General features: G+C 41.8%; 1 protein-coding gene across 1 annotated transcript in view; it reads right to left on the bottom strand.

Moving 5' to 3' along the window:
• si:ch211-145o7.3 (forkhead box protein N2) overlaps positions 1-16004 on the bottom strand; it is a 39747-nt gene extending 23743 nt beyond the window's left edge. Inside the window, exons 1-2 of the mRNA XM_028802784.2 lie at positions 15833-16004; positions 107-648 (exon numbers count right to left, since the gene is read on the bottom strand). Coding sequence (XP_028658617.1) covers positions 107-595 — 489 coding nt within the window. The 5' untranslated portion in view covers positions 596-648; positions 15833-16004. The remainder of the gene's footprint in view (positions 1-106; positions 649-15832) is intronic.
• Positions 16005-18305: the final 2301 nt, after the last annotated feature.

The following is an 18305-nucleotide window of genomic DNA, read 5'->3' as shown; positions in this document are numbered from 1 at the left end:
AAATGGGTGTGGGGTACCCTTTTATTAAACTAGTTAAAAACTGACCTTGCCAGTGGTACCAAGATAAACCATTGCAAATGAATAATAATAATAATAAAAATAATACCTTGCACTTGTCTTTCTTAAGTTTTGTGAAGCACTTGCTGAGGGAGAGGTTGTGTCTCACTGAGTTTTTCCAGCCTACCGGGGCCTGCTGAAAGTAGGGGAAGGTGGCCAAGATCCAGTCATAGATGTCCTTTACAGGCAGGCACTTATTGGGTGAGCCCTCAATTGCCATGAATATGAGGCTGCTGAAAGAGTAAGGGGGTTTGGCAGCATTGGATTTTGTCCTGGGCTCGAGAGCAGCTAAAGGCAAAGCTGGCCTACTAGAGCCCCTGCTTGGAGCCAGTTTGGTTGTAGATGGCGGAAGATTAGGCAAAGGATCTTGGCCTCCAAATCGCAGCTCCTGGAGCAGATCTGTGTTCTCGTGAAGCCAATTCAGACACGTAAGATCTTCGTCCTCCCTTTCTGGAAACCCTGGATTTGCTGGCAGATTTGAGGAAGACATATGAAAGAGGTGGCATGATTGGTTGACATTGGCAGCTGTGATCTCCATCTCGTGTACATTGGATCAAAGGGAACAGCAGTTTGGAAATGTAATTGCCTGTCCTGGAAGGAAAAGAACAAAAAAAAATGAGAACAGTGGCACTTTGGCATAATGGTTAGCATAGTTGCCTAATTATTGCTTGGATATGGGTTCAACTGGAAGTGTGGAGAAAGGTGGTGACAATAAATGTCATTGGATGTTGCAAAATAACTTCCAATGTGTGCATCTTCATTGGCCCAGTATGAGGAAGTGTGGGCGAGTGTTCCCACTGACCGTCTGACACTCCATGTGTAAAACCACCATGACAGTCTCCAGTGTTTCATCCTGTGGCAAAAAGCGGTTCCAGAAAAATGAATGGATGAAGGATGCAAGCAAAATATGTGAATATATTTCATTTTTTGTTTATTTACCCTGAAGTTAAAATGTATTTCAAAAAATTTAAAAACAAATATACACATTATATTCCATTACTTTTGCATGTAAAATACCAATTATTTTAGAAGACTGATGAAAATAAGAGTAGAAATATACAGTTGAATAAGAGGCTGCCCCTTTGTAAAATCTCAGCTTAGCTCGGGTCCAATTATCCACTCATTTTCCGAGAAAGTGGAATTCAGATCAGCGTCACAGGGTACCAGAGCCTGTCCTCACATTGGACACAAAGCTTGACCTACTGTAGACAGGGCACGCTTACTTTCACCGAGTCAATTTAGCGTCAACAAGAAACCTAACTGCAACTAGGCAACTCCAAAATGGCCCTGTGTGAATGTTGAATTCTGAGCCCCATTCGGGACTGTTGGCTCTTGCCGTGTTTCCAAGGCTGCGAGAATAGACATGGCACCTTGAAATGAATAACTAGGTCTGAAAACGAATAAAAAATAAGTTGGAGGAAAAGTGGTTCCCAGAGAAAACCCCACAGAGAGAAGGGCAGCACATGCAAACTACACAAACAGGGTTTCATACTCCAGAGCTGTGAGGCAGCAGTGCTAAACCGCACTCCACTGTGCCACCATTTCAACTGTGGCGTTCATTCCCTTCACCGGGTCCTACAAGCTCACTGTGTCAGCCAGCGCATTTCAAGGAAAAGACCAACAAACAGTGTGGCTGAAGTGCTGCACCCTAAACCACAAGGATATCTGTCCAGATTTTAACACTCAGTTATTGTATGACCTTAAGCAAGCTCCTAAACTCATCAGTGGTCCAACTGGCACAATAAGTGTACCATCCACTTACAATGTCGGGTAATATGAGACTTGCCTAATTATGATATTTTAGATTTGGATTTGCAACAGAATTCCAGCAACCATACCACAAGCACTTCAGAAAACGTCATCCACCTGAAGCTAAGCATATTTGGGCCTGACTAGCATTTCAATGGAGACCATCTAGGAACAGCTTGGGTTACTGCCTTGAAGAGGTGTTGGTGAGGCCAGCAGGGGGCGCTTACCCTGTGGTATGAATGTGGATCCCAATGTCCCAGTGCAGTGATGGGGACACTGTGCTGTAAAAATGGCACAGTCCTTCAGATGAGACGTAAATGAGGTCCTGACTTTCTGTGGTCATAAAAGATTGCTGGACATCATTCGTAAAGAGCAGAGTGTATCCCGATGTCCAGGCTAAACTGCCCACCATGGTCTAGTCATTCTGGACCCTAATCATTTCCTGTCTCTAATTGGCTATCTTTTTCACCACTTCACCACTTAACATCTAATGTGTGGTGAACGTATTGGCACAGAAATGGCTGCCGTCACATCACCCAGGTGGATGCTACACATTAGTGGCTCCCCATTCACTGCAGCATTTTGAGTAGTGAGAAAAACACGACAGTATATAAATGTAAAGAATTATTATTATTAATTATTATCAAAGGGAATGAAGCGTCTAATCCACTTGTATAGGCACATGGTAAAAACACATCTAACTGAAATTTAGGGGCACTGACATGGCAAAATGCGTAAAAAGTTCAAGAGTTCTTGCTGCCATTTATGAGTATCTGTCAGCTCAATTCCAAGTTTCCCCTAATCCAATAACTGCTCTCCTATTTAAGATCCAATTTGCGGCTAGCTCTGGAGGTGGGACTGATTGCAATTTACTGGGTAGTGAGTTCATTTGAGGGTCCCTAGACTAGGTGCACGGGTCTCAGCTCTATGTTTTCCAAGTAGGCCAAGGAGATTGCAGTCTTGGTGTTTGTTTCATGCTCACCATTCCATTTTGCATCTGTCTGTAGTCCCAACACAATCCAGTAGAAGCTCTACTCTAGTGGTAAACTGTGTAGATTACTGTATGTGTGTGTGGTTGACCACCAGATAGATAGATAGATAGATAGATAGATAGATAGATAGATAGATAGATAGATAGATAGATAGATAGATAGATAGATAGATAGATAGATAGATAGATAGATAGATAGATAGATAGATAGATAGATAGATAGATAGACTTTATTAAGTGATAGAGGTGGAGGTGGCATTCACTAAAAGGTAAGGGATGGGGGGGCTGCACAGACAGTCAAGCGTGAGGGTCTTTATATCAATGCATGTGCCAGGGTCCCATTTGACTCATGAATTCTTGCAGTGTGCACAGCAAAGTCCTCGTGATCCTACCCTTGAATTATGTGGGTTTCGAAAATGGACTCCAATTTCAGTCACATACACCCTTGCTCCACTTCTTCAACATCAATCTAGAAAGGCTTTATATTTTTTTTAATTCCTCTTGCAGTGTTAAGCAGGGTCTGGCTGTGACTTCCTGAGCGACTATCTAGTAAATATGAGCCTATGAATCCCCCATGGGGGAAGCACCAAACGCTTTCACATTCATTGTTTATGATGAGCTAATAGCTCTCTGCCAACTACCCATCTGCTGTGAAACAAAGCAGCTCATGTAATAAGATTCAGACCTCACCTACCCTGCCTCCGTTGTCCCCCGTTTGGCTTGTTTTGACCTACTGAGTCACTTTTAATAAACAAAATAGTATAATTTGGCTCTTTAAAATGATAATGTCACATTATCCTCAGATGGAGGCTGCAAAATTTTTAGCACATTGTTTGTTCCCCACTTAGATTTCCCTCTAAGATCACACTTTGGGCCTGCTGCTGCTGAACTGAATGACCCTCCATCATGATCCCCAACACAACATGGGTTTTTCGGGTGGCTGGATTAGCTGTCCCAATGATCCATTATTACTGCTGGGTTATGGCTGGGGAAAGGAAATTTTATTTCTGGATAATTATCGTCCTGTTTGAAACAACAGCCAAGACTGCAATGTCCTTGGCCCCCTGGCAGAGCTTAGGGTAACGATTTAGGACACCACTAAGGGAACTACTTTCAGAAATCTCAGTTGGGCCGGGTGTCAAATAACTTCAGCAGCCTCCAAAATACCCACAGCAGGAGTTCACTTCTTTTACTTGTAGAGGATTGGCAATTTTCCCACAAATACATAAGAAAATCATTCCAAAATATAAAAACAATGTTTATCATAGACAGATTGGAAGGAATTTGGGTATTTCACCCACAAAAGGTTATAATTAACAGATTTCAGGAATCTAAAGAAATGTAGTACACAGTAGAAGCATGTATTGTGGTCAAAGTTTCAGGTCTTTTTAGGAAGAAACGCACATCGGGTCCTACAGACCATCCAGACTGTGACTATGTACAAGTCAGCATCTGTAAGGTCATTGGGTAAAATTGGGTGTCTAACCTGGACTTTTGTGAAGGCACCATTTATGTTGAAATGTACAGAGCAACATATGCTGCCGTCAAAAAGCTGCATAAAAGAGGGTGTGGGTGCTCGACCTGCAGTCCTGACCTGTCCACAGTTGAGAAAGCATGGCTGACTTTGAACACAAAATGCAATTCTGTTGCACACTTTTAAGACTTGTTTGAAAGAAGAATGGGATAAAATTAGACCTGAAACACTCAATAATTTGCGGTCTTCGACACTTGAGGCTGTCTTTGTTGTACTTGTTTCTACTGCTGTATGTATCTAAATTTCCCTTTGGGATTAACACATTTGATTAAATTAATCTAATCAAATTAAGAGAAGGAAAGGCAAGGTTACAAACTGGTAAATTCGTTACTGCCCAAACTTAGTTTAGAATATGCTTCGTCTTCTTTCGGCTGCTCCCGTTAAGGGTCGCCACAGCGGATCATCTTCTTCCATATCTTTCTGTCCTCTGCACCTTGCTCTGTTACACCCGTCACCAGCATGTCCTCTCTAACCACATCCATAAACCTCTTCTTAGGCCTTCCTCTTTTCCTCTTGCCTGGCAGCTCTATCCTTAGCATCCTTCTCCCAATATACCCAGCATCTCTCCTCTGCACATGTCTAAACCAATGCAATCTCGCCTCTCTGACTTTGTCTCCCAACCATCCACCTTGAGCGGACCCTCTAATGTACTCATTTCTAATCCTATTCATCCTCGTCACACCCAGTGCAAATCTTAGCACCTTTAACTTTGCCACCTCCTGCTTTCTGGTCAGTGCCACCATCGCCAACCCATATAACATAGCTGGTCTCACTGAATATGCTGCAACTATCCATCCATCCATTATCCAACCCGCTATATCCTAACTACAGGGTCACGGGGGTCTGCTGGAGTCAATCCCAGCCAACACAGGGTGCAAGGCAGGAAACAAATCCTGGGCAGGGCGCCAGCCCACTGCAGGGCACATACACACACACTAGGGACAATTTAGGATTGCCAATGCACCTAACCTGCATGTCTTTGGACTGTGGGAGGAAACCCACGCAGACACGGGGAGAACATGCAAACTCCACGCAGGGAGGACCCGGGAAGTGAACCCAGGTCTCCTTACTTCAAGGGTGCAGCGCTACCCACTGTGCCACCTATGCTGCCACTATCAAAATGAAAATAAGTATTTATATTGGAAAAAAAAAAATAAAATTCATTAGCTATAACAACAAATAATGGACTGTTACATTGCTTTCAGGTCAGAGATCATTTCCTATCATTTACTAATTACTGCCTTCAGTTTTTATTTGTATTTTCCATATCGTCCCAACTATGTCCAAGTTGAGGTTGTCCTTCCGTCATATTGCACGTTTCAGTAAGCGAGAATCACTTTGGAGGTGAAGTTATCACAGAATGAGGCTGTAAGCTTTCAGTCTCTAAACATCTGACTGCGCCTATAAAAACCCGTTTTGCTCACTTTACAGATTTATGCAACAAGTGTCAAAAGTGTGCTGTAAAGTACTCTCAGATATACACTCTCTACCATGAATGATAGTATAATGGCAGTGTGTGCTCCAGCTAACCAGACTGATGCAGCACAACCACACTGACCAGCCATTCATTTTCTGACTTCTGCCTCTTCCTGTAGATGTTTGTGTGCAGCCTTTCCCAACGGTATTGAGCACAAACAAGGGAGCAACCCTGGACCTTTTCCACAATGGTGTAGAGGTACAGTATGTGCCTTTGCTGCACATTCTTTGCACATCTGCATGCCTTTTTAATTCTGGGGTCCTCCACTTTTCTTGCCACATCTTAAAGAGATGCGTGTTAAGCAAATTGTCAGATCTAAAATGGCTGTGTGTGAGAGTATCCTGTGCCGGAGTGACATTTCTACTGGTTTGGAGGCTGCCTTGTGCTCATTGTGGCTGGTATACACTCAGAGCCCCCACAACCTTCTAATGGAAAAATACATATTCAGAAAATAGATAAAAAAAGTACCAGATCAATATGCATCTGACTCCTACTACCCCATCAAAACTTTATGATTTGTAGCTAGCACAAAGCAATCAAAAAATATTGCAAAACAAATGCAACAATGTATCCTCGGGATTTAGAAATGAATGAATGCCTTCAAAGTTAAGCTGCTCCACCTGTAACACAAAGTTTCACGTCATGTCATTTTCTAACCCACTTAATCCAGAACAGGGTCACCAGGGGTGCTGGAGCGTCTCCCAGCTAGCATAGGGGGCAAGGCCATCACAGGGCAAGCACACACACACACACCCCAAAAACACAGCAGAACCAATTTAGCATCACCAATTCACCTAACCTGCATGGCTTTGGACAGTGGAAGGAAACTGCAGCACCCGTAGGAAACCCATCAGACATGAGGAGAACATGCAAACTCTACGCAGGGAGGACGCGAACCTTGGTCACCTTATGGCGTGGCAGCAGCACTACCACTGCGCCACCATGCTGCCCTAACCTAATCGTGACCTGTTCAAATGCCACCACTGTCTTAACCTTGAAATCACACAAACTGCTGCTCCTGTCCACACTCATCTTGCAGGGCTACATGCACGGCTACCATGTTGTATGCATAAAGACCGATACGGGACACTGTATGCAGGAATAACTTAAAGCATCCCTAAGAAAGTCTTCCCAATCCCTTGAGACAGAATCAGAAACTAAGAAGTTGTTTCCAGTAAAATAACAATAAAAACAACAATACTCCCAAAGCAGCTTAATCCAGTTCAGGGTCGCAGGCACCCGGCCTATACAAGGCAGGGAGCAACCACTCCATCACAAGGCCCAGTTCACACACTCGCTCACTCAGTCCGCAAATGGCAATTAACCTCCCCTACATATCTTCTGAGATATGGAAGGAAAATGGATTACCTTGAGGAAACCTCACACAGACACAGGACAAAGGAGATGCAAACACCACCCAGACAGTGATCGGATGCAAGAAATGTGAGGCAGCACAAAAAACACAAGACGTCAACACCACCACCACTGTCATTTAAATGAGAAATCACGGCATGAAAGCAAGTAAAGAGCCAGATATCAGGTGTAGAACTGAATGGAAATTCCCAGTTTGTTCTTCACCTGTAAAGAAGGCACATTACATAAAAGGCGTGTTTTTCATTACTTGCAGCTGATGCATATGAATATGCAGGTACTCATTCCATCCTGCACAGACTAGCGTGGAAGCTTCAAGCCCATACTAGTACTGGTGCTGCTGCCTTGCCGATTTAGCATTTTGGGATTGAATACTACACTCAGTTGTTGTCCGAGTAGATTCTGCATGTTTTCCCCATGTTTGTGTGGGATTTCCTCCAGTTTTTCAGGTTAACTATGAGTGGGGAGTATGTGTGCGAGTGGGTCCTGTCCAGAGCTGTCGTCTGCCTTGCCTCTAAATCTGCTGGAATAGGCCGTGGCCATCCATGACACACTGGAACTAGCAGATTTGACAGGAACTTAGGGTGACACCTTGGTTTGTGCTCCTGCCACACAGTCCTGATTTTTGACTGTCATGTCTCAGCCAGGGTTCCTCCCCTAGCTGGGGTTTAAATTCATGTTTCATATCTCTTTTGATAACTTTTGATACTTTGATGTATGATGTTTATTTGCATCATTCTTTATTTTTGGTTTGTCGATGCCTTTCCACTGCCTTTGTTATGTTTCATGTGTTTTGGGGTCACTTGATAATTACCTCCAGGAACTGCCCTCCACCCCCTAAATCCAAAGGGTCTCCCACAGTTCTTGGTGGTTCATTTCGAATGTGCCTGGGAGTGGTAAGTTTACTTGTGTTTATTTCATTTATTGAAATTACACATTTTCAACCCACTGCTCTGTATTTTGACAGTTATTTGAATATCTGTTTTGGAACTTGTGTACTTCGCATTGCCAATGGTGTTAGTGTCACTCTCAATATGGAATTTGCCCACCCTCTCTCTGTCTCCGAGGGCTTTGCTTTGACATCCAAAGAGGTGCATGCTGGACTAGTGATTGACTCTAAACAGGCCCAGTGTAGGTACAAGTGAGTTCCTGCTATTGACTGGCACCTCGTGCAGACTTAATTCCTGCCGTGTGCCTAATGTTTCAATCATGTTATTGGATTACATTGATTTAGGCACACAAAGTGCAGATTTTTAATAGATCAACTGTTATTAAACTCTGTAATGTCAAAGTACAGTAATAACAGAAATTGTAGAGATCCTTCAGAATGAATTATAAATAAATATCAGAAAATGACTGATTCCCTAATTCTTGCTCTGGAGCAACTAGTTGTTTCCTGAAGTCACATTGTTTCTTGTGTGTAATTAAAGAGCATGGCAGGAGTTCACATTAAATACTGTACACTGATCTTTGGAAAGTCCCACAGTTAGTTAGTATAACACCTAACACCATGAAGATCAATGATCCATAGTTACATTATCAATTTCAAAATGAGTCTATTGAAAAGCACCAGCCAAGGTGCTAAAAACCGCTAACTGCAAGAAGTACAGTAAATAATAAAACGGGACAAATAAGACACAACTGAGAATGTATGCAACACAAAGTGCATTCTGAAACTGAGAATCTGGAGGAGATGGGGACAAAGGAGCCTGACATTTATATAAAAAAAAAAAATCAGTTTTGTATCGGCATGAGAGTAGAGAGAGTAGACATGTCATATCTTCACTGCTTCTGGTTAGAAGTGGAGACTTGGACTCCAAGCAGAACAGCAGACCAAAACTGAGCTTAACAATATAAACTTCACTTAGTGCAAGCAGAAAACAGCACATCATCCTCACTTTGACGCACCGTACCATGCTGGGAATCCTCAGTGTGAAAACAGAACAGAAGAGCCACATCAAAGTACAAAGAAATACAGCAAGAAAATGGCTGCAATTTTCAAGAGACCTGGCATACGGAAAGAGATTCCATCTTATAACATGAATGTGGCCAAACATATGCAGGAATGGCTGAAAAAACAAAACAGGAGAGATTGAGGGATGGCTCAGGCAAACAGAATTTTTACTTTCCATCAAACATGAGGAGGTTTGGGTCATTTTGCTAAAAAAAGACTTGGCAGATGTAGAAACCTGATTTTAAAAATGCATGGCGGAATTTTTTTTACCAAATGTTCATTAGTCAATCAACCAAGCTGCTAAATAAACTTTAAGGTCATAGTGGGCCAGAGCATACACCAGGTGCACAGGGCATAAGGACATATATAGTACCAATCTGAGTGGGGTGCCAGTCTGCTGCAGGATGCATGCCCACAACAACACAAACCCAGTTTAGAATTGCCAGTTAAACTTGTATGAACATCTGCGGGACAAGGGAGAAAAACCTACAATGATACAACGAGAAGATGCAGAATCCACACAGACAGCAACTGGGCACAGAATTTGAAGCCTGGAAGTTAGATCGTAAATTAAATATGTAAGGAACTGGTTATTGACTTTCACTGCACCACAGAGCCTCTATGTCTGGCCACTATTCAAGGAGTGGATGTAGAGGTGGTCCACTCTTACAGGTACTTGGGGGTTCACATTAATGACATGTTGAACTGGTCTCAGAACATTGAGGAACTATATAAGAAAGGGCAGAGCAGACTGTGCTCCTTTAATGTGGGTGGGTAGTGACATCCTTCACGTCTTGTGCAACTCTGATGGCCAGTGTGATTTTCTACACTGTGGTGTGTTGGGCTGGGAATGTCACTTCAACCGAATGAATGAGCTAATTAAAAGGGCTGGCTCAGTTATAAGATGCACTCTGGACCCACTGGAGATCGTAGCGGAGGACAGAATTAAAACAAAACTGAGTGCCATTATGAACAATGTTGCACATCATTGAGACAATAACACAGAGGACTTTCAGCCAACGAATTATTCAACAGAAGTGTGCCAGGAAACGCTGTTAGGGCTCCTTTATGCCAGCAGCAATACACTTGCATAATGCAACTGCCAAGTCAGAAGTTTTCTTTCTATCTATCTATCTATCTAGTCATACTGGTGTATATTTGAGTATGGGGCTGTTGTTTGTTATAATATTTATTTATAGATCTTCTGTAAAAAGCCAAATTTTCCACATGGGACAAAAAATGCTACCTATCTGTTATATAGCCCATTATCTATCTACACTAAATAAAAAACTTTCAAAGACAACAACTGTCGCCCAAAATGAGCACATTTGTACCTAATAATTACCTATACTGCACATATCTTTGAAACGTATAAGTTAAATCACAGTCTTTTCTTCTTCTCAATTCCTTTTGGACCACAGGGCTGTGAGACCCTTCAATCTAACATGACTCAATACTATAACTTCTGCAAGATAACAGCAATGAGATCAAATTATTTCAGAAACCACAGTGCTTTGGGAAAAATCCATATATGCACAGGTAGAACATGCAAACTCCACACAGCACTGTCCTGCTGAATCATGGGAGGAGAAATATAACTGAAATGTGCCATATTGGACTAGCTGGTTCAATTACATGTTCAAACCTGCAGGTACCTTTTCTTTAAAACCTAGCCTGGTAACTCTTTGTTTGGAGTTTGAATTCTCTGCCTGTCTAACCAACATTTCAAAGCTGTGCTTGCTGATATTGGACTCTAAACTGGCATGATGTGACTGTGCCCTATGATAAATGGGCATCTGCCCAAGTGTTAGTTCCTGCCTTGTGCCCGATGCTGCCGTGACACCCTAAGGTGGCTTGTGTTTTTTCTCAATAAACTGAAGTCAAGTATTTTAATACATTCTTAGTTATCATGCTGCTAGAGAGTGGTGACACTTTCATGTTAATCAGACGTGCAAGTTAAGGATTTAACCATACTCTATACATTTAACGATAAGACTATTTTATGAGGAAAAAGTGGGATCCGAAAAAAGATAAAAGACAAACAGAATAGGATCTTTTGCAATTTTGTGATGGACTGTCCCCGTCCCCACAGATGGCTATGCCTTACACTGCTCTGCTGTGAATGAGCTTATTAAAACGATGGTTGGATATAGAATTAATTTCACTTCACTTTCTGTGAATATTAATGGCAAGTAAATCTCAATTTGTTCCCTTCAGATCTCAGCATTATAAAATGTACAAAATAAGTGCAATGTCACTCCTTTCTTTGGGTGCTCATGCATAATTCATAGGGTGGTATGGGCCTTTTAAACTTCCCGCTAAGCACATTAAGCAATTTTACACTAAAGGTGCCAACAAAAAACTCCAAAATAGTTCTCCATTGCTGCTAATCCTTTATTGCTACTTATCACAATGGCACATTTTATAGCATCTGAAGGAAGCAAACCACAACACTTGAACCAGGCAGCAGACCCCTGGTGACCTCACACTCTGCAGTTTCAATGGAGATAGAGTTTCAGCAGCACAATGGCAACTACCGTCAACTGCGCACTTTCCCTCAGCTTCTGTAACCAGAACGGCCTCCTACATATTTAAAATCAGGCCGACCAAGTGTGTTGATTTCTGTGTGCCGTGAACTCAGGGATTCTGGGCACGTGTTAATCTCCCAGTGGAGTGGATCAATGCACTATGGACGCTACTAGTGCAGATAGGACCACCATTAGGATTATACTGAAAAAGAACACACAGAAAGTCATGGGCATGAACCTTTAAATGCACTGTGCTGGCTTGAAAGGTGGAGTGGTGGCTCAGAGGCTAGGGATCTGCACTGGCAATCGGAAGGTTGCCGGTTCGAATCCTGTAAATGCCAAAAAGGTACTCTGCTCTGTTGGGCCCTTGAGCAAGGCCCTTAACCTGCAATTGCTGAGCGCTTTGAGTAGTGAGAAAAGCGCTATATAAATGCAAAAGAATTAAAAGAATTAATTCCACCTGTCCATAGCTTAGTGATCCAGTTCAGGGATGTCGCAGGACTGGGTGCAAGGCAAGAACCGCAGATGGAGTGCCAGCCCACCCTTCACAGACTGACACCTTTAAATCCTGCCGAGCTAATTTTCCAAAATAAACACACTATTTACCACACTGGAAGCTCAAAAGTTGAATTTCTGAAAACCAACCAAGCAAACTAAAGAATGAGAGCACTTCACAAGAATGTCGACTGTCAATGATTATTTAAAGGGGCCACAGGCCAAGCTCACCTTTAAAAACGAGACCCTGGACGGGCTGGGATTATTTAAATAAAAGATGGGACTTCATATATAACTCCATACAGGCTGTAGTCCAAATCAGCAGCTTTTTATTTCTATACAATACCTTGCATGATAAATTCAATCTCACGACTCTTCTATTTAGATGATGCATATACTGTAGTTACAGTTATTGAAACCTGACAAATGAATCTTTATTTTATATAGCACCTTCTACAATGAGCATCATCACAATGTGCTTAACAAATCAAACAAGCGTAAAAACATAAAGCCACACATGAAAATAATGCAAATTGAAAGAAAATTTAAATGAATGAAACACGACAGGTGGACATAAAGGCTCTGGAGAAACGTGCAAATTCCCCGACATCACGACAGAATGTAAATGAAAGACTGACAAGAAGTAGTGATGGCCGGCACAGCAGGCTCATCTGTCCATCTTCAAACCCTTATATCCTGTTCAGAGTCACAGAGGATGGGTGTCTGTCTATGTGACACTCGTGCAATGCAGGAATCAACCCTGACTGGGGCACCATCCCACTCATACTGGGTCAATTTAGGACCACTAATTAAACTGAAATGCACATTTTTGTAATGAGAGAAAAAAAATAAGGCAGGCCACAAAGACATGGGGAGAACATGCAAACGGTACACAGGCTGTCACACTTGAAGTAGTTTTACACGTGGCATTTATATTTTTAATATATCATGGATTTGTTTCGATTGCTTTTGCTTTGTTTAATGGTCTGTGTCTGCTGCAGCATGTCTTGGTACTTTGTACTGCACTGTCGGCCTTAGCAAGAATAGCATCAAATACCAAAATGGTGAAGTGGCAGCAAGATGGCACAGTGTTCAGCACTGCTTCCTCACAGATCCTACAATCCAAGTTTAAAACCTCCTCTCAGCTGTCGCCTGTGTGCAGTTTACACCTTCTCTTTGTGTCTGGGTATTCCACTTTTCTTCCAACATCCCAAACGTGCACCGGTTACATTAATCTGACACTAAAAGTGCATGATGCTATGGACTGGTGCCCCTTCCTGGGTTGGATCCTGCTCTGTAATAGGCTCTGGTACCCTGTGATGGAGAATTGCAAAAGCAGGTTAAAAAATTATGGACATTCTCTTTTCCAAATATTCTTCACAAAGAAAAATCTTTGAATTTATTTCTTTTAAAATGATTAATAGACAATTAGTGGTACTGAGGATTCACCAAAGAAAAATAAATAAATACATAAACATTGATGAAGAAATATAATAAAATTAACATGTTTGAGAGCTTTTATTAAAAAATTCTGATGCAGGTTGCCTGTGTGGAGTTTGTGCGTTCTCCCTGTGTCTGCTTCTGTTTTCCTCCCACATCCCTGTGGATATGTGTGTGTGGACCTTGCGATGCTCCCCTGCAGCCTTACATAGATTAAGCATTTTTAAAAATGCTTGCATGTATGTATAGTGGCAATACAGAAAACTGAAAAGAGTAAGTAGGAATAAACATGTGCTTACACATATTGTACATATGTTAAATGGTTATATACTTAACTGTTTCCATATTGTATTTGTAAATCTGAGCCTGTCTTTGTGCTTTTGCGGAAGAGACCACAATGAACTGAACCACAGTTGGTTCCTGTCTCGTACCCAACACTGCTCCCCAGTTTTCACATGAACTGTACCTGGATAGGCGGGTTATTGAATGGATGGCTGGAATCAGGGTGGCAAGTATGGTAAAGTCACTTTTAAAAGAATTAAAAGCTCGAGATCATAAAGCCACGTTGAGGTGGTACTTGAAATTCTTAGCTGGTCTCCTTAAGCAGTTGGTTACATCGGGCAATTCACACACAAGGTTCTTCAAAAGAGAATGTTTTAGGAAAAATGATCACAGAAGCCCTAAATTGCCAAACTACTTACTCAGGAAAATAAATACAAGATCCGCATGTAGAAACTTATGTAGTAAAACCTCCACAATAAGAGATCATCTCTTGGTATTTAGTGTTGTGCACAGGCACACTAATGCCACTTAAAATGTCACCTCCTTGGAAAATCACCTAAAAAATAATCAAGACACAGGTACAAGGTCCATGTTCCTGGTTACATAAAAAGGTGCGTCATTCTTTTACCGCTCCATTTAGCTGCTAGTCCCTTAAAGGCGGAGTTTTGGCTCCCCTTGGTCGGAATTCTACAGCCTGTGGTAGCAGAAGGATCGCGGGGCCTTTTATAAATGGGAAGGGGGGTGTTGGGGCGGGCTCAGTTGACATGAGCACATGCATTATATTAATCCCTCCATTATTTGCACTGGGTTGGGTAATTCTGGGTCGGAAAGAGTCGGAGTTTAGTCCAGATTCATCGGACCAGATCCACAGTGATGCGCCAGCATGTTGGTCACAACACGGCATTCTAAACACCCGCTCTGCCCCAATATCATGTGGGAACCATGTAATATCTGTAAACACTATATAAGGACACATCAAAGCAGTAATCAAAGATATATGAATGCCACCATACAGGACACACGCACGCCTTCGCACCCCCAGACTCCAAAGCCCCAAAGCACGGCGACGCGACAAAGGACGAGCTATCTATTCAAGCTTCAATTTTATATAGCACCTTTCACGTATTACGCGCCATTTATGTACTTGAAAAAAAAAGGTACATAAACTCCTATGGAAAAGATAAAACTAATGCCCCCCAGTCAGACATTTGCTTGATTCTAGAACACCATTTTCATGATCTAGAATCGGAACTGATTGCTCGTTTGTCTGCAAAAAGGGTGAAAAATGAAAATTACCGCCATTCTCCGTCCTTATGATCTTTATTGCACAATATGATCAATTCAACTGCTTCGACTAGACGCCTTTGAACTTACGAAAAAATGAAATCTAGTAAGCTTGCTAAGCTTAACTAAGAGAGGTAAAAGTTAGGGTGGGGCGTACAACACGAGGGGACGAATTTTGTTTAAATAAAAGTGAGCATTTCACCTTAATGGTAAACTAAACCTCACCCTGACAAACGCAGGGGACTTTGCACCTCGCTAAGCCAAAGCACTTTTTCATTTCTCTTGAGTTACTTTCCGCAGAAGAGAAATCGAGCCCCAGGAGCATAAATGTCCACTTCCAAGCTTACGAGCGAACTTGACCAAACTTTCCCCTCAGCTCCAAAGGATGGACTTCTGGAACATAAGTCGTTTTTGTATATTTTCGTGTCATCTGTCTGATTCAGATACGACATAAATAAGAGACATTGGTTTCCCCCTTCACCTGGGGCAAGCGACATGAAACTAAAGTTTAAGGAAATAAAACCGAAAAAACAGAATCCCGCCTATATAGCTAGAACACGCTGCTATTGTTGTGATCTTGCTAACATGCAACAGTGTGTGGGCCAGAGGGACACATCTGGCAAAAGTCCGGAGCCGAAGCAGGCAGTCCCTTAAAAGTTAAAAGTCTTACCTCCCGACATTGAGCTGAACCCGCGTCTTCTTCGCAGAGCCCCAAGTTGTGCTGGTCCTGCGAGAGACAGAAAGAGAGAAGGGGATTACAAAAAGGATTCGCTTTCCGCCCCTTGTCCGTTGCTATAGCGACAAAGAGACGCTTTGCAAGCCTCCCTTCGGGCCCCGCGTTTAAAGGAGACGCTCTCACTTTCGTCTCGCTCGGGGTTTACGGTGACTGTCGCTTTTCATGGGCTTTTTCGTTCTCGATTTTTCCAGAGGTGCTTTGATTTTAAATGTATAACTTGGCGGTCGTTATGTGAATACACACTCAGTATACCTTTACCAAACTTGTTTTTAAAAATTATAAATACAATGAATATCTACAAGTTATAATTAAAACATGCACGCTCTCTAGCAGACACAACCTGACCAAAATAGCCGTCCTACCTAAGCGGTGGTATTAAATGTTACGTTTCACCTGCCGGAGGTCAGAAACTTTGAACCGCTACACGCTACTAATGACCAGTGGAGGTGTTCGCAGCTATTCTACGATTTAAATCAAGCAGCCCGAATTCGTGAGCCCCGATGTTTCCAGCATTCTCTTAAGGAAGTTTTACCCATAATACCCAAGAAAAATATTTGAATAAATTGATATGTAAATTTCTGCAAATTCTAAAGTTCTGAGGGGTAAGTGGTGTACAGGAAAAATGAAGGCTGAAGAGAGTGGAGGATCAAAGGTTATAGCTGGAGAATCACAGCCTTTTGTTTGTGTGTGCAGGTGAAGGAGGAAAGTCATCATGAGAGGAATCTGTTGAGAAATTTGTAAAGCCCTACATGAAACAATAGCATTCCAGATATAACAAAAATGATTTTATATAGCTTGCTGGGGATAGGTTCCATCCCTCATCCAGGGCCATCTTAACGTATGGGCAAAATGGGCACAGGCCAGAGCATAGGGTCCATGATGTTTCTGATACCTACGTATGCTTCTGTTTTGCTATCAAAACAGGCCCTGAAACCATCATCTGGATTAAGCGGGTTAGAAAATTAACACTACATTTTACATAGTGCAGTTAATACATTATATGATATTTCCGTGAACGGTGAAATGATACTGATTTCAGGCAGAAATGTACACAAACCCAATTCAGCATCAGGGGGATTTTGTAAAATAACTTATATAAAACAACATCAGAAAGTGCATTCAAAAAGTGCATAACTACACAATGCCACACAACGCTACAAGAGTAGACTTAGATTTCAAAAAAGTCTGAATACAAGAAAAATCACAGGTTAAAGTTGGAAAGCTCAGGGTATCTCACTCGATCAATCAGTTGATCAACTTATTAATCAATGAAAAAGGAGTAATTCATTCCATGTGTCTGTGGTCCTCTGTGTAGGAAAACATTCTAACATGTATGTCCTGCAGTAGAGCCTTTCTTTTTCCTTCCCTCTGGTTAGGACATCCATACACACACAACAAGGGGCTGAGACAGATTTTATCCCTGGGCAATAAGACTGCTGAACAAGCATTGATTGGCAGTACTGACACTATTGTACAATGTACACTTACACTTCTAGACTTTCTTCCATTGCACCAATTATCTGACTCTGTAGTGATGTGTACTGTATATTCAGGTCACATTCTTTTGCACTGTCATATTTTCAGAATGTATTATTTGCTACTTAACCTGTGATCTACATCCTGTATTTTGCACTAAATTATCTTGCAATGTCACTTACTGAACTGCCAAGTCCAAGAACTGTCAGCTATCTGTGAGCTATTTACTGTATGCACCATTTTAGTTTATTATTACTGAATCGCACAACTGTCACTTTACTGCTTCATTGTCAAGCTGCTACAGTCATTACAATGCCTCATTTAGCAACACTGGTCACTTTATACTACTGCCCTGTTCTTTCACAGTTTTACTATTCCAGGCTGTATGTTGTAAGCTATTTGAGGTCTGTAGCATTTACTGTTATGTATTTTCTGCTTTACTGTACTGTTAATTACACCATTAATTGTTAGTCAATGGTTGTATTCTGTGAGGTAGACACTCAAACAAGAATTTCATTATACTTGTACACTGTGATCTGTATATATGACAATAAAGCTCTGATTGACTGATTGAAATTTATCCTTAATAAGTTTCCAACTGTGTCTCCATGTTCTTGTTGAACTCATTTTAAACATTTCAGTCATGGCACCTCTACATCTCCATTTGCTTAAACTGACAAAAGTTCAACTCTTTTAACCTTTTCTTATAAGTCTTTCCCTACAGTCAAGGAATCAGCCCAGTCGCTCTTCTCTGGACTTTTTCCGGCACTTCTATGTCTTTTTTGTAGCCTGGAGACAAAAACTGCGCACAGTACTCCAGATGAGGTCTCCTCAGTGCATTATAAAACTTCAGCATAACCTCCTTGGACTTGTACTCTTCACATCAGGGTGCTATATAACATAAGATTCTGTTAGCTATCTTGACAGCTTC

This window comes from Erpetoichthys calabaricus, chromosome 1 (assembly GCF_900747795.2).
Source record: "Erpetoichthys calabaricus chromosome 1, fErpCal1.3, whole genome shotgun sequence".
NCBI lineage: Eukaryota > Metazoa > Chordata > Cladistia > Polypteriformes > Polypteridae > Erpetoichthys > Erpetoichthys calabaricus.
Note: the sequence above shows the minus strand (reverse complement) of the source record. Positions and strands in the feature narration are given on the sequence as shown.